Here is a 24,414-nt window from a genome sequence, read left to right on the forward strand (position 1 = left end):
AAGCTACCGCTTCCGCTGAGAATTAAGTAACTGCAACCAAAGTTTTGAAAACTTCGTCCCAGTTTTCTCACTTTTCTCACTAATAGTGATCCATAAGGACTGAATTTGAGCTTGTACTTTAGAATGTCGACAAAGATAAAAGTGACATTAAGTTAACGATATCAGCAGCTGAAGACTAGTAGCAAGTAAAATGAATGCAAAGTATTTGGAGTTATAAAAATATTCCGATACCTTCAAACAAGACTTTGTGATGTCATGGCGTAATTTATTGGATAGTATTGATAACAGTTCCATGACAAATATTTCCCAACATTGCACATCGAGTAAAATCCCATGGATTAAATTGTACGCGAAACTGATACAGCTTGCACGAACGAACGAACCAACAATCAATGCCAAGAAGGCTTTAAGTCTCTAAATAGTTTAGCCCTCTACTCTTAGATCCCTTCAATTTCTTGACACTTCACAGTTTGATAACAAGGATGTCTTTAATTCGGCGATTTTTATCTGTTGTTTATTTCTAATTACTAACAGCCTGAATGAATGACCGACCGACCGACTATTCCCTTAACTTGGATTCTCAAGGAATAGCAAATTCGAATGACGAGCTCTTCTCTCCCCCATGACAAAAAATGGGCAAATATTCAATGTGATTGTTATCCTCGAGTCGGTATACGTTAAAAAGGATATTTTTAAGGGACCAAAATATTTCAATAATATTTCCATTTCAAAGATATTTGAAGTGCAATTTAAGCAGCCATTTAAAAAAATAGAAATTGATTATTTTCATAATCGAAAAAGTATTATACGGCAATAAGGGCTCTTCTGACCAGGAACAGACGGTGCAGCAAAAAGAACAAAGGCAATGTTTTGAGTTTTGAAACATGGCTCTACCCTTCTAACACCAGAAATAAATATGTTAATGATTTGTTGTACAGATAAAAGTCACCAAGAACACTTTAGATCAAATCATTTGAAAAGATATTTTGTTTTTAAATAGTTACAAAACTCTCTGTCTTTGTAGTCAAAATTTCTTAGTCCTTATGAAGGTTTTAGATTCTGGGTTTTGGTCCAGTTTGAGGGAGGTCCTTCAACCAAACCCAAACATGTTAAAATGTCCAATGAGTAGATTTTGCATAAATTTGAAATGAATGTGTTACTCAGCTAATGATTCGAAATGAAATAAATGGTTTTTGAGAAAGCAATTTTTTTTCAAAGCGTTTTTTTTAATTCTTACATATTGCGGCAAGGATCACTTTTCTCAAAACATTTTCACATAATTTCGTGTGAGAGGGCACCTTAGTGTGTTCTTAAAACCTATTACATTATCTTTTTATTGAACTTGGTCTTTCACACTTTTTCAAGTGGATCATAAAGATTTTTGCCCGTTAACTAACTTAAACGTCATGAGACGTTGTGCAGATTACCTAACCAATGCCAAAACTGACTTCAGAAGACTAGGGGTTTTAAAATGAACCCTAACTCAGGTCCTTCAACCTAAACAGGTGACGTTCCGGCTCAATAGGTAACACAATGATTCAAGCTCAAGTTTGAACGGTTTGGGTACTTCAATCGCGTTTGCAAAAGAACACCAGAACTCTTGTGAGTTACTGCGGATCGCACTGCATTTATTTGCGGGGGCATCACCTGGAATTCAATTGGCAAATTTTTAAACGTAGTTCAATCTCTTAGAGGTTTTTTAGATTTTCAAAAGGTCGTCGACCTTGACAATGCAATAGTGCGTAATGATATGAAAGAAAACCACGCAACCTCTCGTAGCAAGTCACAGAATACATGCATCCTTGAAGACAAGTAAGTAATCCTTGACAAAAACATGCCCTACATAAGTTGTAGGCCGCTGGGTTCGGAAAGCAAAACCAAGACGGCCGAAAATACTTTCATTCTCATTTGCGATGTCTAAGTCATGTCTAAGACATGATAAAACCACAACCACATAGGATCAATTGCTTTTTAAATTCTGGGGATTGTCTCTCATTACGCTTTAATGTATTTTTGAGTCTAACGTGACGGCCAATACTGAAAGCAGGCAACTATTCTCAAGTCCCTCCCTCCCTCTCTGTGTGTGTTTTGTTTCAACATTCGGGACAGGGCAAAAGAAATCTGAGAATAACATCATGTTTGAATGATCATGCACGGAAACTCGGAAAGATACAAAACTTGGCTTTGCGAACAAACGTGTTCTTGGAGAAGGAGCATAAGAAGTATTGCTTTTTTCCTGCTTGGTGACCTACAGCGTTAGATATCCTTTGTCGCCGCGCCCCTTCTCCTAGATCTTCCCCCTCATCTGGGACAGAGGGGAAAGGGAAGGAGACAAATGGGAGAGGAGAAAGAAAGAGAAAGAAGACGACGGCTAGGACTGATGGCAAGAGAGCACCGCTTTTTTCCTAGTACCTTACACAGTCGATCACTTTCCATGGTGAGGTAAGGGGTAGTGGAGGGCCTTGAACTCTTTTTGTTTGTTGTTGCTACGTAGCCAAATCTTCGTGTGTGTCGACGGCTTGATCCGAAAAAGGCTCCCTTTTTATTTGGAACGTGTCTCATCTCAACGAAGATTCCACTTCAAGGATTGTGGGAAATAAACTTCTTAGTCATGATTGGTTCATCGGTCGGAACCAGAGCTAAAAACATGCAAATTGGCAAAGGAAGCTTTCTTTCTTTCTATGTCCTCAGTGTCCAACGCAACAATATTTATGGCAAATTCCACCGCTTTGCCCGATGGAAAAGCCTCTGCAACACCAAACACCATAAAAGCATGGCCCTCGTTGAGCCAGCCGATCGATAATGCTGATTTCATGGAACTATCGCTCGTCTCAAATCCCAACGCTGAGGATGACTAATAAAACTGCAGAGAATTGGAACTGGGAAGCGTCTGGACCGATTTCGGATCGATGCAAACTGACTGTCCCAGGACTCTGGAGGCTGGAGCTGCTAACTGCAACTAAGCAGGTCGATTTGGTTGCCACAATTGGGCGAAGGCGAAACATGGATTTCAAATGAATTTGTTTGCAGAGTTCTGAAGTTGCCAAACATTTCGATTCTGGCATTCTACATAACAATCTATTTTCGCTCATCGGGCTAATTGACTAGAAAATTAAAAGTGACACATATCTAGACCAGCAGTATAAGTAGCACCATCAAGAAAAACAGGCATTTAAATGATTGTCTGAGGTGGGGGTAGTGCTACTAAAAATGCTAATATGAATCATTTTAGTCAATTTATCTATCCCCAAGATGTTCAACCAACATTTGCTGGCTCGCGCATCTTGTGCGTACAAAGGTCCACAAGCTTGGTTCCAAACACACTTCCTGGGTTCTTATTTTTAGAGCTGACAATGCATGTTTCTTCTTTACTGTTGAGCCATGACGTTTATGACTTGATTGAAAACAACTCCAGTTATTAGCGTGCATAGCTCTAAGGTAAGTACGTACCGCAATCGTAAAACGGAATTGAAAGTTCCGCCATCGGTAACAGAGTCTGTTGTGGCCGATGTTTGAATCAAAAGTTGGGATTTGTGCGCTTGTTTGTCGAACACTGAGAGAGCAATGTCGATCTTCCATGTGTCAGTGCGCTACCAAATATTTTCCAGTGGTTAAGCAATCGTCATTTTGCAATCGGTATGATAGAAAAAAAAACAGCCGAACCATGTGCTGGGGAATCCCAGCCGCGGAAGGGCTTTGATTAAAGAAGCACTGATGGTGGTTGGCGGTGAACAAGGAGAAAACCCGTGTGACCCTCCTTTACTTTCCTGAAATGGCTTTAAATTGGCGACAGATATTTCCTATGCCATTGCTCCATCCAGTCCTCATCGCGATGAAATGGACTAGGCGGTCTTCTTGGACTTGTCGAGTGAACTGAACGAGACGCAAGATGGCTGCCAAGGCAAGGAAAGACAGTAAATCGACCGACCGATCCTTGGACTGATTCGCCTCGGACGACAGCTCGACAACACGTTCCTCGTAAGCCAGGATGATTCAGTGGCTATTCGGTTGTAAAGCAATCACCGGTTTGACGTTCGTTTGATTCCTGCGCTCGCTCCCCTGACAAGAAACCGTACCGAGCTAAAAACCGTACCCAGCTCTCACTGAAGTTAACCTGGAGCAGGCAGGTCCCCAAGTCCACGATTGCTCCCGGCTGTTCTTTCTTCGGAAGCGTCCTTTCTTCAAATAAAACATGAAATAGATAAAAGCCCTTGTCCATGGAGGCGGTTCAATAAAGGAGAACCGCGTTGTTTTCAGAACCGTTCGATCCCAATTTGGTTGAAATCTGAAACCCACGAGTTCATCAACATGAAATGTTTTTTCACAGCCAAAGCACAACTGTTGGAGTGAAATCCCCATGGAGTCCATGATTGGCTTTATATAGCATTGAGATATAATGAATGTATATGAAAGTGGTTCTGCCAAAAAATTGCCGCTTTTTCCACACTGGTTCCTTCTCTGGCCGATTGATGATGAGCCAAGTACGTCATCGAACTAACAAGTCGGTGCTACCAATCTTAGAGGGGCCTGAGAAAGAATCCCATGACGGTACAAGCAGATTCATACACCGTCCCGTTGAAGCTGCTTTGGTTTTGAATGACTAGTCGTTGGATATGCTACTAAAAATTGGACGGTTCTGTGGGTAGAGAAAGACTGTCCGTGGAACTCCTACTGCTTCCAGAGACAATCCAGAAGAGGAGAAAGAGGAGAATGGAGATGACGATGTTTCAAGCTTAGCTCTGGAACCGAGAGAAGGGTGGTGTCCGGCTCATGCGCTGCCTTTGTCCGTACGGTCCGTACCTTGCTGGCTTTTGCCACCTCACACAGCCTAGGGTAACCAATTTGAAGGAGGAGCAGTACCCAACATTGTTGGAAAATCACTCTTTCTCTCTCTCTCTCCCTCTCCCTTCTCCATTGAATCCTGACGAGGGGGTTGATGAAGCCAGTGAGTGCTCTGGCCTCGAATGTGGACGCCAGAGCACGCGCTCGGACGCTTCGACATCATTTCCAACGCCCTCAACGCCCTCAACCTCTTTCAAATCCCACACCATCGAGGAGAGTGGGTCTGGGAGAAAAGTGAGGAACCGGCCGAGACCTGACAAGGGATGACGCCGACAATCCGACCGACCGGCCCTGCGGACCAGGCTCATAGAGGGAAGAAGAAGGGGAACAGGAGCAGATTGAGAAAGACACCACCCACTGGATGCGGGAAGGGAAGGAGGGCAGGAGGGAAGAAGGAGGACCAAAAGAAGGAGGGGATCGACTCAATAATGGAGTGCTGTTGGCTGGTGCTTGTAGCACACCCCAGCTTGCATGGAGGGATGGAAGGAAGGACGGTCGGACGGTCGGACGAACTGAGGAGGACTGAGGAGCAGAGGAGCGACGGTCCGGCTTTTGGTCGCTCGGACCGATGGACATCGAGATAGAAAGATGGATTTGGCTGTTGGTAGAGGTTGTGGGACGGAGAAGCAAGTGGGGATCGGTGGGTCGCCTTCCTGGGTGTAATCTAGCCGCCTGCTTGCAAGCCTGCTTGGCTGCTTGCTTGCTTGTTAGCTTGCTTGCAATTTGGTTAAGAGGGCAGACCCAGAGAGAGACAGAGAGAGACCGAGAGGGAACCGAACGAGCCGAAGAGCCTCTGGTAGAGTGTGAGACTTGAGGCGACGCCGACATCGTCAGTGTGAGTGCGGTTGCTCCAGGACTGGACTCGGTTGAACTATTGCTGCTAGCTTTTTCGACACCCTCAAGTTAGTCACCTTAAACAAGATTCATTCTATTGTGTCGGAAATTTGGGTTCCAAGTTTTTCACTTAGAAGCTAACTGAACCCAAGTTCCATAAGTGAGCTGTGGTATCTCTCGTGCAATCGGTGATCAGGTCAAACCTTCAGGGTCTGTGAAGGGAGTCCAGGCCGTGGGAATTGGTTCTTTGTGACAATTGTTGTGCCCTTGTGATACTCACTAGCCTGCTTGCCTGCTTGCTGGCTTGCTTACTTGCTCGCTTGGTGGTTCATGATTCATTTACCCCACCTGCGGTCAATCAAGAACAACCATGACGAACCTAAATCTGTTGCCTAATTAACATGAACTGGAATGGTGCTAGTGAAGGTCGACTAGGATGGATGCCCCTTTGACAATAAATGATGCTCCTCTCTCATTTGGCCTTTCTGGTCTAGCTAAACGGTGCGATCGCAATACGCCTCAACCCTTGACCTGGAATTTGAGCATCTTTGGAATCTCTCTCTATGAATCTTACGACGACCGTGAGCAATCCTTGGGACTCAAACAATATGCCCCTTTCGCGTACTAGGTCTCTATTGGCTAACATTAACGGGGCTTCCTCTGTCACACCCTCCACCGGAGGAAGCGTGATCACCACGCCCACGGTGACCACTCTCAACAATTCGTTGGATTCTGCCCATAGTCAACTGATCAATTGTAACGATCACTTGCCCCCTCTGAAGTCCAATAATAACAATTCATCCTCTACCCACGGGATTGTTAATCTGTCCAGTGGAGGCATTTTGTTCCATTCAGATCACACAAATCTTAATTCATCCAGTCTTAAGTGTCATCAAAACTCGACACACCACCAACAACACCAACAATCGTCATTCATCGACCTTGCTGACACAATGTCTACCACCGGTAGCATAATTTCGACGGCCTCTCATCAACTGGGATCGAATGGCGTTGGAAGTGGGGCAGTTGTTGTAGGAGGGGGAGGGGGAGTTGGGGGTGGACCACTCTCCAACGGTCATAATCCGGGATCTTCCAATCTTCATATGAATGGAATGCAAACTCTTCCTCACGTCAGACCAAGTAACAATTCCTCTTCTGGAAGCATCCTTTCAGTCACAAGCACCGGTCAGCAACAACACATGGACTCTATAGGTGTCAATGGAAACAATGGAGGCCTTGACAGTCCCAAGAACTTGGCCAATGGGAGCAATGGTCTTGGAGCTGCTCCTAATGGTTCGTCATCCTCAGCTCAGCTTCAAAATGTGAACAACGTCAAACCAAAGACCATGGTTGCTACCCCCGAGCAAGTCATAAAACTGTACATCAATAAGCTCACCCCCTATGAGCTCCAGGAGATCTTCAATTATCCTCAAATCTACTTCATCGGCGCTAATGCCAAGAAGCGTCCAGGTACCATTGGTGCCCTAAATAACAGTGGATACGACGATGACCAAGGCTCGTATACTCATATACCCCACGATCACCTGGCCTATAGATATGAAGTCCTCAAAGTGATAGGCAAAGGCAGCTTTGGGCAAGTAGTCAAGGCTTACGACCATAAAAACCATCACCATGTAGCTCTAAAAATGGTTCGCAACGAGAAACGCTTCCACAGACAAGCCCAAGAGGAAATCAGAATTTTGGAGCACTTGCGCAAGCATGACAAATTCAATAACCACAATATCATCCATCTATATGACCATTTCACCTTCCGCAATCATACATGCATCACATTCGAATTGCTGAGCATCAATCTATACGAACTGATCAAGAAGAACAAGTTTCAAGGTTTTTCTCTCCAGTTGGTGAGAAAGTTTGCGCATTCCCTGCTCCAGTGTTTGGATCTGCTCTATAGGAACAAAATCATTCACTGCGATATGAAGCCGGAAAATGTTCTGCTCAAGCAGCAGGGTAGGAGTGGAATTAAGGTAATACTAAATCGAACACCTTAGGAAATGATGATCAAGAAATACGTAAAAGAATGATCACTTAGGGAGTTCAAGAGAGCTGACTTGATTGTGCCTTATAATTACAATGTTTTCTCACTCATTCAATGCTAACTTACTGTTTAAAGCACAGGTACAATCAGAAGAAGGTTAGGAGGCATTACAAAAAGCAACGGCTTCAATTCGTCAAATATTTCCTTCCGGTTTTAGCGAACAGTTAGATAAATACGTAAATGGTTGCCTCTGAACTTGATTTGCTCGTTGCATGGTCGATCAATGAATTCGAGTCAAATCTGAATCAATTCCTATCTGTGAAAAATGCCACATACAGTATCTTTCAAGCGAAAGACTGGAAGTGAATCACGTCAGTCTGTAAAACAATGCAAGCAATTTCAGTGCTTCAAATTGTTCCTGCTCCAGCGAACGCCATTCAGCGGTTCTTGTACGTAGAGCACCATAGCGGTGGTATTTCTATCATAAAAATGGTCGTGTGCAAGTAGGATAGTCGTTGGTTTAGAATGCCATGCAATGCTCGGCACTGAAATCGTGTCACATGTTCGTTGAATTTAGAGGGACTTCTCACTCAAGTAGGCCTTACAGTTGAGACATTTGCCCAATTCACTTCTTTGTGAAACTAACCTAAATGGTTTGGCAAAAAAGATTTCGAAAAGGTGCCGGGACCCCTATCATTGTCCATCACTCTAATATGTGTATTATTTTTATGAGCATTATTCCCGATAAATTTTGTACCTTTTACAATTGTCGATGATTGGTTATCATCTAGGTATGTTTCTCATTGTTGCTGTTGTCAGCTACGAAGGTGTGATATTTGGAGCACAGACCTTTAATAAGCTAATTGACCAATTTTCTAATCTGATAATTTATTGCTGGTTACAGGTGATTGACTTCGGATCCAGTTGTTACGAACACCAACGAGTCTACACCTATATACAATCACGGTTTTATCGAGCGCCCGAGGTCATTTTGGGCGCCCGGTATGGGATGCCTATTGACATGTGGAGTCTGGGATGCATATTGGCAGAACTACTCACCGGCTATCCCCTCCTTCCTGGTGAAGACGAGGGCGATCAACTCTCTTGCATTATTGAGCTTCTTGGCATGCCACCTCAAAAGCTGTTAGAATCCAGTAAGAGGGCCAAGAACTTTATCAGCTCAAAAGGGTTTCCCCGTTACTGCACTGCCACCACATTGCCCGATGGATCGACCGTCTTAAATGGAGGCCGATCAAGACGAGGGAAGCCTCGGGGCCCACCCGGAAGTAGGGAGCTCCAGACAGCCCTCAAAGGGTGTGATGATCCCCTCTTTTTGGATTTTATCAGGAGATGCTTAGAATGGGACCCTGTGACCAGGATGACGCCCAACGCTGCTCTTCGACATGCCTGGCTTCGAAGGAGGCTTCCACGACCACCTGCGTCTAGCTCGGACAAAACGACAATGGATAGTCCGGCTGGTACTCTCCGAACTCCGAATTCTAGTTCTTCAAGAACTTCGTCGCAATCAAAACTGAACAGCCTCAACAGCAGTAGCACTACTGCCTCATCTAAGATGCGAGGCTCCTCGAATACGGGCGGCCTTGAAGACCTTCAGTCTCGCCACACCAAGCTCCCTCAAATTCCCAACACCATAGCCTGATTGAACTGGAGAAAACTAATAACATTGTCTAGGACAATATAGTGTATAGGACAAGCAAAACCGTGTTGTTACGCGCATCTCGGCCCCATTAAAGAGCTGCAAATGGATAGCTGTAATGTGGCCAAGGTGAAAAATCCAATTTGATATTCAGAGTGTTCCGAGCCTTGGGGAGGTTTGGATGCATTCGAAAGCTGCCTGTGTCTTCAAATCATTGTGCCCCACTTATAGCGAAAACCTCACTCATTGGATTCAACCTAATATGGTGCGCAACAAACAGACCAATTATTTGTGCACCAATTCCAACCGGTTGTCGTCGGCAAAGGGGTCCAGCCAGAAACGAAAATGCTCCAAAGATTGCTTCAAGATATTTGTCATCAAGAACTACCTAACTTCGATCTCAATCTCAAAGAAACTTTAGGAAGACATCCGTTTCAAGAACGCGCTAAGAATACAACAGCAAAAGACATACCATGTCTATATTACAAAAACATCACCCATAGAGTGGTGGGTGGCATCATTGGACAGGATTTCTAATCGAATTCTGCCATGGCTTTTCGAGCATTTTTATGACAGCAATCATTTTTGAACAACCTTTTAGAGGAACGACCAACGATATCTTTAAAACGAAGCAGTGGGCAACCAACAGGGTCTGAAACAATATTTCACCGGGCCAGCAATCGCCAAATCAAATCCAACTTAGTTTGTGTTCCAATTCATCGCCATCTCGTTCAGATGAGAAGAAATTTGCAGTTGTTGCTGATCCATCCTCATACAACAAGAAAATTAAATGAAGATATCAGTATCTTACAAAGGGAACAATTCTCCATTATCCACGATAAGAGAATGACCCCCTAAATAAGGATTGCGCCCAGGACCCTACTATCATCATAATTACTATCATCATCATCATCATCATCATCATCATCAAACATCATCACCAATACTACTTGAACGTTTCTAGTCAGAAAAAGATGTTGCGATATTTCCAATCAAAACGTGATCCATGCATATTGCAATTTATTCGTCATCCACCTCCTCCTTCTCCTCATCCTCCTCCTGTGCTCGGAAGAAACATCATCCACTCAAGTATCAACTCACGCAAACCTTCAGGACACGTCGACTTGGTCTTGCCAGGGATTCTCCCTGCCTCAGAGAAAGGATTAAGTCACATGACTCCCGACTCATTTCAGTCAATTGAGAGTTATCAGTGCGTCTACATCTCTTACCCAGAAAACATCTCGAGTTAGTGTCAATATTTCTACCAATGTCTTTGACGTTGGTGAATAATTGCGCAGAAGGGGCTGAACTCTTATCATTCATGGAATTGAAAATATCGTGCATGAAGCTTAGAGAGTTGCCTTACGAGTTCCGTGCAAGCAAGACATTAGGATTGGGCAGCGATGACTTTTTCATTTACTTCTCTAGATTGAGTAGACGGCTGAGTATCTTTTTTGAAAATACTGGTCGAACAACAAACGAGGAGACCAAGAAAGCTTGAATGTCATTTTCCATTCATTTTTATTCAATTTTCACGAATTTGTTGCTGTTTTTATACCATCAGAGTTAGTTTCGTCCCGACCCATTTCCCATTTTAAAAAGGTTGTCCTTTTTGGACCACACAATCATCAGTCAATCAAGAGAGCAAAGCATCCGTGGGGAATCGCTTCGTTCAGTCATTTTGACTGTGTAGAGCCGTACTTTCGGGATCGTCAGTTACCCTCAACTACTCCTCCTCATTCTCCTCCCACACCCTAGTTCAAGGTTTTTTTTTTGAATGAAAGTGGTTCACGACAGTGGGATCAAAACAACAAAAACGACGTGCAGAACGATTTTCAACCACATATGATCCACTCATTGATTTCCAATCAAAAATACACTTTTGAAAGGAAACGTAAACGTACCATCGTCACCAAGAAATGACCAACCAGTCCTATTAGTGTTAAAGAATTTCGCATAAATTTTGTATGATCCATGTAAAACGACAAACAATCAGCCCAACTGGATACATTGGCATGTGAAGAAGCAAAGACATTTGAGTCACTCTTTGGTGCCATGAGATGCCTTTACGAATCCACCTTGACCGCTCCTACATCAAGAACAATCACGATTGCGGCAAAACAAAACTCAAGATGACTGCAATGAATTCCTCTCCCACCTTTTTTCAGTGCAATTAAACAATTATTGAAGAGAACCCGTCTTTGTGTTTAAGGCAATCTACACATGGTATAAGGCATACAATCCTAAGACTTACTGCTGAACTAATAAAGTTATGTTGATAGTATTTCGTTCAGAAGGCTCGTGAATCCTAACTTAGTTAGTTGCCCCTCCTTATCTTCAAGCTCCTACGGATTATGGACTGTCAAGCCCAATGGAATAGAAGCGGTCGCAACGTTAGTTCTTTTTCTACTCCCATACATCATGCATCAGATCTAACAAAAGTAGGCTAAGGAATAGAGCCGGCGAGATATTGAAGGTACAACTGTTCCCTAAATGATTTTTTTTTTTGTGGTAAACGAAGTGTAACACCCGAGCTCTTTTGTCTGTTCAGCTAGCTACTCCACTTGACTTGAGTTTTAGGGCCAAGCGGTCGCAACGTTAGTTCTTTTTCTACTCCCATACATCATGCATCAGATCTAACAAAAGTAGGCTAAGGAATAGAGCCGGCGAGATATTGAAGGTACAACTGTTCCCTAAATGATTTTTTTTTTGTGTGTAAACGAAGTGTAACACCCGAGCTCTTTTGTCTGTTCAGCTAGCTACTCCACTTGACTTGAGTTTAGGGCCAAGCTGTTGGTTCTTTTCTCAATAGAATCATTTTCGCAAACACAAGAAATCGAGACTTGCTTATTTTCCCGTTGTCGTGTTTTTCAAGAGCACCTCGGACGCTTATATTTCTTTCTATCCATGTACAGTGTAGGCTTTGCGCCGTATCTAAAATCCATGCCTTCTTAACATGGGCAAATGAAAGTGACGAGTTTGCTATCATGCTATGTACGGAAAAGTGATGAAAACTTGCTTCCACCCTGGGAAGAGGATGTCCAATCAAACCTTCGGCAAGCATGCCGTGAACGAACGTATGCTCTCTCATATGAGTAACCTGGATATTTAAGGCATTGATGTAATGGAGAAAGCCTCTTGACGTGAAGTTCAGCTTCGCTTAGTCACAAATGTTTCTATCGGCAGACGGCCAGCGACTGTTTTCTATGCCTCACAAATGAAACTTGCCAAAATATCGTTCGAAGTCGGTGACCAGCACGTGAGTGACGGATGGGAATCGGGATGCGAAGATCCGCTGGAAGCCAACCCATGGTTTCAAAAATGTAAATCAAGCTCACACAATTTTGGTAGAACAAGTGCTTGGGGTAAAAAGTCGGAGTCCAGAGACATTTTACAAATGCAAATCCATGCAAGATAACTTTTTCAAGCAACGCTTTTACAAGCTAAACAATCACACCTACAGACTGAGAACCCATCTGATACGGACTACGACACTGCCTATCCAAAAACATGGACGATGTGATGGCTGGCTTCGTTGGCCGAGAGAGACTCACGATTACCCTTCCGGTCTTAGCATCCACCATTGAAAATGAAATAATATCTTTTGAGCTACTTTGATGAGAAACTCATTTTTGAAGCCAAATTAGTCAAGTAAGACTCAGCTGCCTATTGCTGGTGTTATCAAATATATCAAGAAATGTCAAGTTAAGTTTTAACAATTGTTCAGAAAATAAGATATTTTGGCCCGAGAGTTTTTGGGGTTGTCTAGTTTCTACTGATATCATTTCAAGAACAAACGAGTAAACATTGGCGAGAATCAAATTGCAAAACAAACTTTTCAGCGCGAGTCAGCTCTGATTGATGTGACAGAAACAGGAATTCAGAAACAGAAACTCAAAGCCAGATCTTTTTGGCGTTTCATTCAAAAGCTACATGGTCAACTCCGGCAGAAGCAACAACGGTGTCTTCCTCCTCTACTTGTTCTTCAGTTCTTCTAGTAGTCTAACATGTACGTCTTCTGTACGTAGTCTCATCATCATCGAGGTCTCTTCCCAGCTTCTTTTTCTCTTCCTCCTCCTCCTCCTTCTCCTCCCCCTCCTCCTCAGCGTCTCTCACTTCATCCAAAGCAACTAAGTTTCTTAGGGCAAGAAAGAAAGAGCCTGACGAAGACGGGGCAGCTCAAGTGGCTTGAACACCACCCCAACTGCTGGAGGAGGAACAACTGCACAAGAAGCATCAGCAGCGCTCCAGGAGGAGATCCAGGAGGAGATCCAGCAGGCAGATCATCATCATCACCATTATCATACCTATGAGGTGGAGTCACTCAGGTGCTGGAAGTGCTCAAACAAAATTGGAAAAGCCATCCTGTTCCAAAGGAAATTAAACGATAAAAAAACGCCATTGGAAATGGTGAAAAACATGTGAAGAAGCAGTTCCTATCTCACTTCCTTCTGCCTCCTATTTCTGTCGCCTTGAATGGTGGAGGAGCCTCTATTTTTATCTGCATTTCAGGTAAAAAAAATATTCTTAGCAGAAAATTCCTCACCAGCTTATCGAATGAAGATTAGATTTGCGACATACCTTGTTCGAAGCATTAACGAAGGGAGTCGGTTCAATGGAATGAAGTGCAGTAAAGTGGGGTCAACGAAGTCAATAACGAACTTTTTTTCCTAATAGTGAGCACAATACCCGGAGCCTGTGCAACATACATATTAGGGAATCGAACTCTCGGCCAGCTTTCAACATCTCATCATCATGTCGTTTCGAGTGGTTCGGCAAAGTAAATTCCGGCACATTTTCGGTTCCAATTTAAAGCGAGAGCAATGCTACGACAACATTCGAGTCTCCAAATCCTCTTGGGACTCTACGTTTTGCTGTGTCAATCCCAAATTCGTTGCGGTCATCGTGGAATCTGGAGGTGGTGGAGCCTTTCTCGTTTTTCCACTCTCAAAGGTGAAGCTCACCAAGTATTTTAAAAAGTTATCACGCTTCTCCCTTCATGAATCATTTGATACGTTTGCTCATAGATTGGAAGAATGACCCCTGAAGTTCCACTGGTAGCAGGCCATAAGGGTCCCGTACTTGACATTTCTTGGTGTCCACACAACGACAATGTCATTGCAAGTGCCTCCGAGGATTGTACTGTTAAAGTGTGGCAAATCCCAGATGAAGGTGTTACAAGGTAAGTGGCTACTTGAAATAGAATCGGAACACTTTCTCGAGGCCTAAGTTTACCAGTGACACATACCTCCTATCCATTACAGAACCATGACCGACTCTATCGTGAGCCTGGCCAAGCATCAGAGAAGGGTTGGTTTGGTGTTGTGGCATCCATCAGCCCAAAATATTCTTCTTTCCGCGGGGTCAGACAACAACGTGGTTATATGGAACGTTGGAACTGGACAAGCACTATTGTCATTTGTCTTGCCAGACCTCGTTTACTCTGGTTGTTGGAATTGGGACGGGTCTGAAGTGCTCTTCACATGCAAAGATCGAAAAATTAGACGTGTCGACCCTAGGTGAGTACGTCTTGAAAGATAAGCGTGATCCCCTAAATGAATCTCGAATTTCGATATTCATGTCTAGCAATGCTGGATAACTGTGAGTTTCTGCCTTGAATGTGTTTCAAGATTTTGGATCAGTGATTTCAACTAATTTCCTGCACAATTTAGAACTGGCGAGATTGAGGAGGAGGCCGTTGCTCACGAGGGCAATAAGGCCGCAAGGGCCATCTATTTGAAAAACGGCCTCGTGTTCACTACTGGCTTTACCAAGCATAGCGAGAGGCAATACTCCTTGCGAGCTCCAGGCCACTTAGATGATCCCATCGTTATGGTGGAGCTCGACACATCTAATGGAGTCATGTTCCCTTTGTATGATCCAGATGCAAATTTGATATATCTTTGTGGAAAGGTACGAGGAATTATAATGGATGATCGATCCCCTACGAGCATCTCATTTCTACTTGGTCCATTTCAGGGTGACAGTGTCATTCGGTACTTTGAAATTACTCCCGAGCCTCCATTTGTGCATTACATCAACACGTTCCAAACACCTGACCCTCAACGGGGCATTGGGATGATGAGCAAACGAGGATGTGATGTGTCTATTTGCGAAATCTCCAGATTCTACCGGCTTAACAATAATGGGTTTTGTCAAGTGATACCTTTCGTGGTGCCTCGAAAATCTGAACTCTTCCAAGAAGATCTTTATCCCGATACTCTAGCGGATGTTCCAGCCATTTCGGCCGAAGAATGGTTTGACGGAACAAACGCTGACCCCATTCTCGTTCCAGTTACAGAACATGGTGTTCAGACTAAAAAGGTTCGTCACCGATTGTATCTTCATGGCGGTTAAGGTAATTGCTTCATTGACTTTCGAACTATTTTGGGGCTGTCTTTCTTTTAGACTGAGACCATTGCCGCTCCTCAACCGAACATTTTGAACCGTTCAAAGGTGATAGGAACATCTGGCGGGAACGAGCCTCACTCAGCACAACCTGCGGCTGCGGTAGCTTCATCAGCGCCGCAAGTCGATGTGAAAAAACTCACCGTGAGTGTTGCTCAGATGTTGCATCGAGGCATTTAGCCTCACCGACCTTTCTTGTCCTTTCAGATGGCCGTAATGCAAGAGGTACACAATCAGGTGGAAGATTTAATGGACAAACAGAAAGGCAAAATTGACGAGCTTTCAGCAGAAATAAGAAAACTCAAGGCTATGATTGTGAAGCATGAATCGCGGATTCGAACGCTTGAAAACAGAAACAAGGAGCTCGAGGCTTCTTCCCAGAATAACAATGGAGGATTGGACGACGAAATGGATCCGGATGAGGTCTAGAAATACTACGATCCTCAAACCCCTACCCTTACCCTGGCCCCTCTATCAGGACTAGAATCAAATGAAGTCCTTCAAGTTCATTCGTAACGCCTATTGATGATCTTACTGGCCATCCATTACTAACACACCTCAAAGCCCCAAAAGCACTCTCTGTCTGGAAGAATTCAAACTTGTATCCCATGGCGGCGGGTTCTATCTGCTGAGAGCCGGGATCATTGGTGCCAACTAGCTTCAAAATATGCCAAGACGATCAATGTTAGCTTTGTTTTGTCCTACAATTAACCCCAAACGAAATGGATTATCAATAAACAGCCTTACCATCACCGGGTGTTTGTAACGCTGAGACTCACCCTCAATTTTCTTTGTGGTGTGAAGACACATTGGCTTCTATTGCAAAGCTAAATCAGAGACGATTCAATTCATGGGTCCTGGCTTGGGCAACCTATTGTGAGGCCGCAACATTACCGGTATTTAATCCAGAATCAGATTCGATTATCTTCAGGTGGCAGGCAGTGGGGAGTAGTGGTACGCCAACAGAAATTGAGATTGCTCGAGATTGCAGAGCTCGAAATCATAAAATTGAGGGAAGCGAATTGCAGTCTCAGCTTGGGCTTAAAATGACAAGTAAGACGACACGGCGAGATAGTCCAATTTAGGCTGAACAGCATTTCAAGATTTATTTTTTTAGTGGAGTTACAAAGAAATAACTACATTCATGAACAAGAATGGACTTTCAAAACCTTACTCATTCGATTGTTGCATCACTTTTGATGAGTTTCTTCGGTAACTTTTTGGGTATCCTTTGAGCAAAATCAGTGTGAATGGAAATAAACTTTTACATATGACTTTATTTTGTAGATTTTATTTTGTAGACCCGTGCTCCAAAGATAATCAACAGAGAATTTGTCAACTCCTGAATCCAATTCTTCCACGAGTCTTCGACAAAGATGTTTAGCATCTAAGTATTTGAGCTTCACTCAATCTTGTTTACGTTCATTGACATTGTAAATGCCCATAAGTTTTTCCGTCTTTACGCAACGCATATTCCTTCATTTAAGAGTAAGTGTTGATGGAACATATTTTTAGTTCTGGATATTTTTAAATCTGGGATTGATCCCATATTCCTGAACAACTCGATATTCTTTAGAGTCGGCTCATCTCTACATTGTTGTTGATTCAGAACCAGTTTGTTGGGAGCAGGGTAATCCTTAAACAAGGTCTTACTTATCAGATCTTGGTTTTTGTCAGAGGAAGTAATAGCAAGGAAAACTTGGAGATGGATTCGTGAGTTCAAAAGTGAATTATGAAAGTCAAACTTTTCCAAGGAGTAGATGTACTTTGATCGAATTAGTCGAACATCGAAAATAACCGCATGTTTAAAAGATTTTGTCAACCTATCTAGAGCGAGTCCTAAACGTTTAGCGCTGCTAAGAATGGGCCCTAACCGCCAAACTCGAGATATTTGGTTGTATCAGTATGGAGAGGTTTATCGAGCCTAAATGGAAATGGAAACAGTCAGAATAAGAATTCCACATTTTTCAAAGGCGACTAATAAAGAAATTGTGAAACGTGACCGACACGATTCACCAAAAGACCCGTAGCATACGTATACAGTTCCATCAGATTTAAACTCATCAAACTAATACTAGACCTAGAGCACTCTGATAATATTTTATGGCAATTTTGTAATGTTATATGACCCATTCATGACTGTCGTTTTGTTTCATGAATAAACTTCGGTTATTAAGAGTGAACCTGGCGGTTACGTTACTCCAAATTGGACATTCTTTTGAATAAAGGCATGGCAACCCTGAGTCACCTAGTGCGGAAGGAATGTCCGCGATTTTTCTGGAATTGTTCGTGCGACCCGCAAAATGATGAAGTAATTCCAGAAATATATGCATTTTATTCTCCCTTTCAGCTACTGGTATCCAAACATAAATACAATCTTGAGATACACTGGCACATGCTACTAATTTTTTTTTTCTCTCTCTCTCTCTAATTTCCACCTCGAATCCCGCTGGCTCCCAACGTTTTATCATGACTTTGCTCTTTGGTCACCCTGAGCTGTGAAGGACTAAGGTGTTCTCACTTTATTATGATCTCCAAACGATCGATCCTCCGCACTAACTGAGTAATTGACTGAAATTTTGAACATTCTTTCGTATCTGGCATTTGTTGTCCTCCTCTGTTCTTGTCTGGTCCTCTCTAGTGATCATCGCATCGCCATCAATCAATCATTCCATCGTCATTCCATCGGGCCTTGTTGTGTTGGTTTTGTCTTTCTGAGTTTGAGACTGGATCATGGTCCGCCAATTGGCTAGGGGGGACAATCCCATGGAACATCTTCAAGACCATTGGAGTAGCCCCTCCCAAGTGGATCTCGAGTATCCTGCACCACCCATGCCCGCACACCACCGAGGAAGAGCTGGTGGCGAACACCCTCAACCACCTCAGCCGCAGGTCCTCGATGTGAACGGCGTGCTCCCCTACGAAGTCATCTCCACGCAGTTTTCCTCCATGGTTTTGGATGCCAGTCCTACGCCTAGTAAAATTCCCAGGTACATGCGAAAGGCCGTTGAAATCGATGGACTCGAATGACGAGAGTAGATGCTAACGGGAGGGGTTTCCTAATTTGCAGAGCTCAAGCGCCACCGTGTCCGGATTTGGAGGACGCTTTCGCCTCTTCAGCCCGAATCTCGAAAGTCAAGGAATTTGAGGTCCAATCCGACGGTGTGGGCTGGTTCCAAAATGATTGGGCGGCCCCACCTCTTCGACGCAAGAAGGCATCTTCACGTCCCACATACACGTAAGTATACCAAATCAAGAGCCTAGGTGGATCGTAATTTCACATTTGCCACTTGTTTAGGTTTGATTCTTGTCTGGTTCCGGGCAAAAGCCGAGTATCGCCAGGATCCCGTGTCAATCAAAATGCCTTGCCCCCCGCCATCATCAAACATATCGAGGATTCTACTTCAAGGGCACTCGTTCTGTATAAGCCCCCGTCGAGTATCATCGCAGAGTGTGTGCCTGATCGCTCAAGTAAAACGGAAGAATCGGATGAAGAGGGTACTACTTCAGAGACCATGGAAATTGACTAACCATCAACGTGTTTGAATTTCTTTGAAGTTTCTACTTTAAGGATGTGACCGCATTCCCTTTAATTGTCAGTAAAAATAAACGTATCTATACTTTCTCATCAGAACCATTTAAATCCAGAATAATGTTAAGAAAGGCAAAAAGTTTGTTGTTTCGTTAAGGAATTGAATTTTATACAAAAGGAGCTCATTGACACTAACTATATGCAGGATTAGGAAGGAGCCTAGTAAAGAGTGAGCGAAATGAAGTGGTCCGGGACAACGACCGTGCGACAAATAGATTGGCATTACTTGATCTTTTTCGTAGCCGTCCCGATTTGGCACTGATTGACTTTGGTCGCAAAGCGCAGCGAGTTTAACGTTTCACTGAAGCTATCTTCTTTCGGGGAAACGTTGACAAACATCAAAGTCTTGGAGTTCCCACCTAACGAATTTTGCAACAGATGTGTTAGCTTGGAATTGCGGTAGGGTATATGCGAATCCTGTAAAAATACAAGCAAGAAGTTAACATCTTTAACTAAGAGAGGGCTACGTCTATCTTATACCTTTTGAGCCAGTGCCATGATGACGTTACCCAAATTGGCCAACGATTTATTAATGTTCTGGGTCTCTTTCAATCTTAATCCCTCCGAACCGGAATCTTTGAGGCGTTCAGACCCAGCCAAGTCGACCAGGTTGAGGGTACCAGAGCAAGACTCGGTAGTAATGGAATTGCTACCCGTAATTTTCAATTGAAAAACGGAATGCGACCTTGAGGACCTTTCGTTGCAATTTGTGGCGGCAATCGCGCGATTCTTGTGAGCAAGACTGAGGAGTGATGTCACCTGACGAGTATTCAAGAAAGGAAAGGACAGATTAAATTGTGATCTCGACCATACGTGAAGATTTGATCATACCTGATGCGGACTCTTGACTTCTACGACTTTAACGTTGCTTACATACACATCGTTGGTTTGTCCTTTAACGTCGGAGCTGGTAAGTTTGATGTCATATTTCAGGTTCTTCTCCGTGGCTAGGAGATCTCGAATCTCCTCATTGTATATTTCCAGGAAGCTTGCTTCCATCTTATATGTCCAGCCTTTGCCCTCCAATTTCTTGGTCTCCTGGTAAATCATGTCAAGCGTGAGAGGGATCATACCCTCGTTGCCCGGTTCTTCTCCCCCTTCCATGGTGAATGTCTTCCCACTTCCTGTTTGTCCGTAGGCAAACACGCACACATTGTAGCCGTCAATGGCGCTCTGTACCAACTGGCATATCTCTTCAAACACCTGGGCTTGCTTGGCATTGGGACCGAATACTCGATCGAATTCAAAGTCATACTTACTGTTTTTGCCTTTGATACCACTGGCAATGGACTCATTTGGGCTGTCTGGAAAATAAGTCATCGAAGATCAATGTGTTGGCCACGCAAGGACTCAAACTCAGACAGTTATTCTTACCCGCTATTCTTTTCAGCTCGAGGGAATTTTCCGACACGAACTCGATATGTCGAATATTTGGGCCCACCTTTTCAACTTCGCCTTTGAGGAGAGGTCGAACACGACAAAACACTCGGATGTTGCCCTTCAGTTCTTGAATGGTATTGTGAAGGCGACGCCGTTCGGTTTCAAAGGCTCGTTCGTTTTCCCGATGTTGGTCGATTTGAGCCGCTTGCTGCGAGGCCAACTTTTCCAATTCGGTCAACTTGTCTTCCGCCGAAGCAAGATGACGTTTGGTGTTTTCGAGTGTAGCCTCCAAACAATCTTTAGTTGCATTGGATTGAGCCACAATAGATTTGAGGCTTCCAATTTCAGCGATTCTGGCGTTCAGCTCGTCTTCCAATCCCTTGAGCTTTCGCTCCAGAGCTGATTTCTTGAACTCTAAATCATCCAATTGCGTTCGGTAATTCTTGGCCTGGCATTCCTTGAGATCCGTCACTTCCGAGAGTTCCTTCTTCAAAGTCTCAATCTATATGATAACGTAATCAGTGACAAATGAATAACCTGCTTCGATCAATATCACTTGAGCAAATTTCTTGATTTCTCTCGTACCTGTTTTCGAAGCGAATCGCGTTCTTCGGCCACCGATTTCAACTCTTCCGAGTTCTGAATGACTTCGGTCTCTTTCTCTTGTGCTACGGTCTTCAACTGGGTGTTCTGGCTCTCCAAAGTGGACACGCGCTCAGCCGTGGACGCGAACAGGCCCTCCATGTCTTCTAATCGGCCTTTCAAATCCCACGCCGGCCGCTTTTTGGGCCCGGGGCCTGGACCTACAGGTGCATTCGTGGTGACCGTCGCGCGTGTTCGCGGGGCCAAATTGGAAGTGTTTCCACCGACAGGGTTGGCTCCGGGTCGGCGTCCTAACACATTGGTGGCTCGCCCACTCATGTTTGACGTCCCTAAAGGTTGGGTCACCTTGGATTTGGGACCAATATTCATCATGGATTTGGCTTTGCTCAGATTCGACGTCGAGGTCTTCTTCAATGGGAGGGTAGGCGGATCTGAAAGTGAGCATGAGACCAATCCAGTGTCTCCTCTTTAATTTCACGGAGCCCCCATCGTCAATTGACGTCGTGTCCTTCCCGGGTCTGGGCCCATGCATGGGCTTCCGTCCCACTTACCCATTTTCTTCTTTTTGGCCAGAAGACCAGGCTGTCCGGCATTCTCATCGTTGGATCCGGCTCGAGGTCGTTTCACGGACGAAGAAGATTGAGGAAGACGACTTCCCGGTCGAGGAATCCCAGACATTTTGCACCTTAATGAGGGAAGGAAGCAAGGAAGGATTGGAGGATGATGATGATGATGATGATGATGATGATGATGATGATATATATCAAATCTCCGACGTGAGCTCGCTCGTTCAGTCAATAGCTCTCAGCGGGGAGATGGATTGGGTGGTGGATATGCCAATGGTGGGATGGAGGCGTTTTCAATCGACTGGCACAGATATCCGGGAAATTGACAGTCCGTCCGTCGGTCGCAGCCATCTCTCCCCAGTTCTCTCGCACGTAGCACACACACACACACACACACACACGCACGCAGGCCAGAAAAATCCGCTCAGATTTGAAAACCAACGACACCATTCGTCCATTGGCTGATTAGGCAAGGCAGGCTGGATCGAAGAAGGGCTAAGCCACATCAAGGCGCAACTTGGTGCTTCGTCTGCCACAAAACCTTCCTTACGTAGGCTTGCATGGTATAATCAGGGACTTAGCCCAGCTGTCCCTGGTATAATGGATGGTAATGGATTGGTAGTAAATTCTCGTTGATAGCTGAAGACCTGAAATCGGTTATGGGCAGAGAGAGAAAACTTCAGCCGGTTCGGATTGATGCCGTCGGTCGGATCTTAATCAAAGTGGAAACTATTTGACGATAAGAAAATACGATATCTAGCAAAGGCCTGAAAATACAGAAAAAGGTGGGGATCAAAACTTATATTTGTCCTTTTGCTCATTGTGCGCAATAGAGAGAATTATTTTTCAGAGCTTTCCATGCAGAGCTTGTATTAAGGACAAGGCAGCAATGAACTGTCATGACTAGAGATGGCCAAAATTTAAATAATAATAAAAAATATTTTATGTCATGAAATATGCATGAAAACTCGCCAAAATAAGCTGTTATTTACGTAAGTTTGAGGACACTAGTAATAACCCAAGTTGATTGGATACCAAAAAATTACGGTATAGTGCATCGAAGAAGTGTAGCTCCTTCAGATACCCATCAATGCACTCATTGTTATGAAGAGATGTTCAAAATAAGTTAATTCATAAAAAAGTAACATAACAAATACGAGATGAATATAGATGCATTCTTCATTGGTTTTCAGGGAAAAATTGTGTGCAAAATCCATCATATGGAATGTGTAGAAAAACAGAAATTAAGGGTCCATCTTTGTGCCATCTGAAAATCCTTCCCCACCCTCAAAAAATGGTTTGATCAGATTGAGTCTCAAATTTCCATTAAAAGGAACAACTGAAAAACCTAGCACCACGCCATGATCCAATTTTAGTCTAAAGGAGATTGGTTAGTGGTAACCCTTTTGACCAATCTCAGATCTTCGCCCTTGGTCTAGACTGATGTGATGGGATTCGCCGTTCGTGAATGAAGTTCTCCACTCACCAATGGTTCGAGGGTGGACACAGAAAGGTTCGCCCACTTCCCTCAGGCTCTTGCCGGTCTTCAGCAGGCCCACGGTTTTGATTCTAACCTCAAGACTGCGCTTAGTTGCATTTTTGAACAGTGTTTTTACTACTAACAATTCCACATGATGACTCTAACACACTATTTTTCCCTAAAAAACAAAAAAACGAATTTATCTTTTTTCGTCTGGTACTTGTTATGTTTCTTTTTTTAATGAATTAACTTAAATCATCTCTTCATCACAATGTGTGTTTTGATGGGTAACTGAAGGAGTTGCTTCTTCCATGCACTATACCGTAATTTTTTGGTATCCAATCAACCCTTAATTGCATCTTTTTGCATCCTGAACCTTTATTTGCATAATTTGCATCTTTGTACGTTTTCACATTCATATGCATTTTAGGTTCTTTTGACTGATTTTGTTTGGGCCGAAAATTTGTATTTCCGTTGTTTTGACGAGAAAAATTCATGTTATTACACAAATTTCATCAAGAGAAATAACATGCGAACGTGAACGGAGCGGTTATGAATTGTCTAAATTAGGTAAGTATTGCATTGACGTAAAGTTTCGCAATTCAAGTCCTGCCCATCTGACATATTTGTCAGCGGCGTCATTGTAGACAGACAGGATCGCAAACTCCTCCAGCTTTTCAAACGACTGAGATGTCGATTTCGAAGTAGGAATATACCCATCAGGGCTAGCCCCCCCAATCTGCAACGCTAGCCTGAAAATTGAAGTCCCTTACAAAGAGGAGCAAAGTGCTCGATCCAACTTATTTCCAGTGAATTGGAGAGCTGACATAAAAGAGCTTTCTGAACGAGAAGGGGGCCTATACATTGTTACAATAGACAGATCAAGCCCTCGGATATGACAAACTAAGACCTCTACTTCTCATTAGAAATTTGAACATGACTAATATGCAAATCATTACTAACATATAGACACACGCCCCCATGTGGGAAAATGGGATTATCCAGGCGTATCCTATCACAACAAACTAGGTTGAAACTAACTATGGCCAGTTC

General features: G+C 43.6%; 4 protein-coding genes across 5 annotated transcripts; 3 read left to right on the plus strand and 1 right to left on the minus strand.

Annotated features, from left to right (window-relative positions):
• Positions 1-5,445: 5,445 nt before the first annotated feature.
• Positions 5,446-11,616, plus strand: LOC131887461 (dual specificity tyrosine-phosphorylation-regulated kinase 2-like). The gene is made up of 2 exons (XM_059236076.1): positions 5,446-7,664; positions 8,580-11,616. Exons 1-2 carry the CDS (start codon positions 6,240-6,242, stop codon positions 9,333-9,335), a joined length of 2,181 nt encoding a protein of 726 aa, XP_059092059.1. The 5' UTR covers positions 5,446-6,239; the 3' UTR covers positions 9,336-11,616.
• A 1,669-nt stretch (positions 11,617-13,285) lies between these two features.
• On the plus strand, positions 13,286-16,492 carry LOC131887466 (coronin-1C-A-like). Its single transcript, XM_059236084.1, has 8 exons — positions 13,286-13,844; positions 14,010-14,285; positions 14,360-14,514; positions 14,597-14,851; positions 15,005-15,245; positions 15,312-15,656; positions 15,741-15,884; positions 15,948-16,492. The coding sequence occupies exons 2-8, from the start codon at positions 14,088-14,090 to the stop codon at positions 16,167-16,169; spliced, it is 1,560 nt and encodes a 519-aa protein (XP_059092067.1). The 5' UTR covers positions 13,286-13,844; positions 14,010-14,087; the 3' UTR covers positions 16,170-16,492.
• Positions 16,493-18,143: 1,651 nt separating this feature from the next.
• LOC131887468 (uncharacterized) lies at positions 18,144-19,368 on the plus strand. Of its 2 annotated transcripts, XM_059236088.1 has the most exons (4): positions 18,144-18,303; positions 18,382-18,730; positions 18,811-18,978; positions 19,039-19,368. In XM_059236088.1, exons 2-4 carry the CDS (start codon positions 18,474-18,476, stop codon positions 19,268-19,270), a joined length of 657 nt encoding a protein of 218 aa, XP_059092071.1. In that variant the 5' UTR covers positions 18,144-18,303; positions 18,382-18,473; the 3' UTR covers positions 19,271-19,368. The 2 variants fall into 2 exon arrangements, with proteins under 2 accessions (XP_059092071.1, XP_059092069.1); XM_059236086.1 differs by having other exon boundaries at positions 18,198-18,730.
• A 44-nt stretch (positions 19,369-19,412) lies between these two features.
• On the minus strand, positions 19,413-22,225 carry LOC131887462 (carboxy-terminal kinesin 2-like). The gene is made up of 6 exons (XM_059236077.1): positions 21,867-22,225; positions 21,298-21,746; positions 20,707-21,214; positions 20,164-20,636; positions 19,813-20,091; positions 19,413-19,749 (listed from the first exon to the last, which is right to left on the minus strand). Exons 1-6 carry the CDS (start codon positions 21,991-21,993, stop codon positions 19,555-19,557), a joined length of 2,031 nt encoding a protein of 676 aa, XP_059092060.1. The 5' UTR covers positions 21,994-22,225; the 3' UTR covers positions 19,413-19,554.
• Positions 22,226-24,414: the final 2,189 nt, after the last annotated feature.

This window comes from Tigriopus californicus, chromosome 9 (genome assembly GCF_007210705.1).
Source record: "Tigriopus californicus strain San Diego chromosome 9, Tcal_SD_v2.1, whole genome shotgun sequence".
Classification (NCBI taxonomy): domain Eukaryota; kingdom Metazoa; phylum Arthropoda; class Copepoda; order Harpacticoida; family Harpacticidae; genus Tigriopus; species Tigriopus californicus.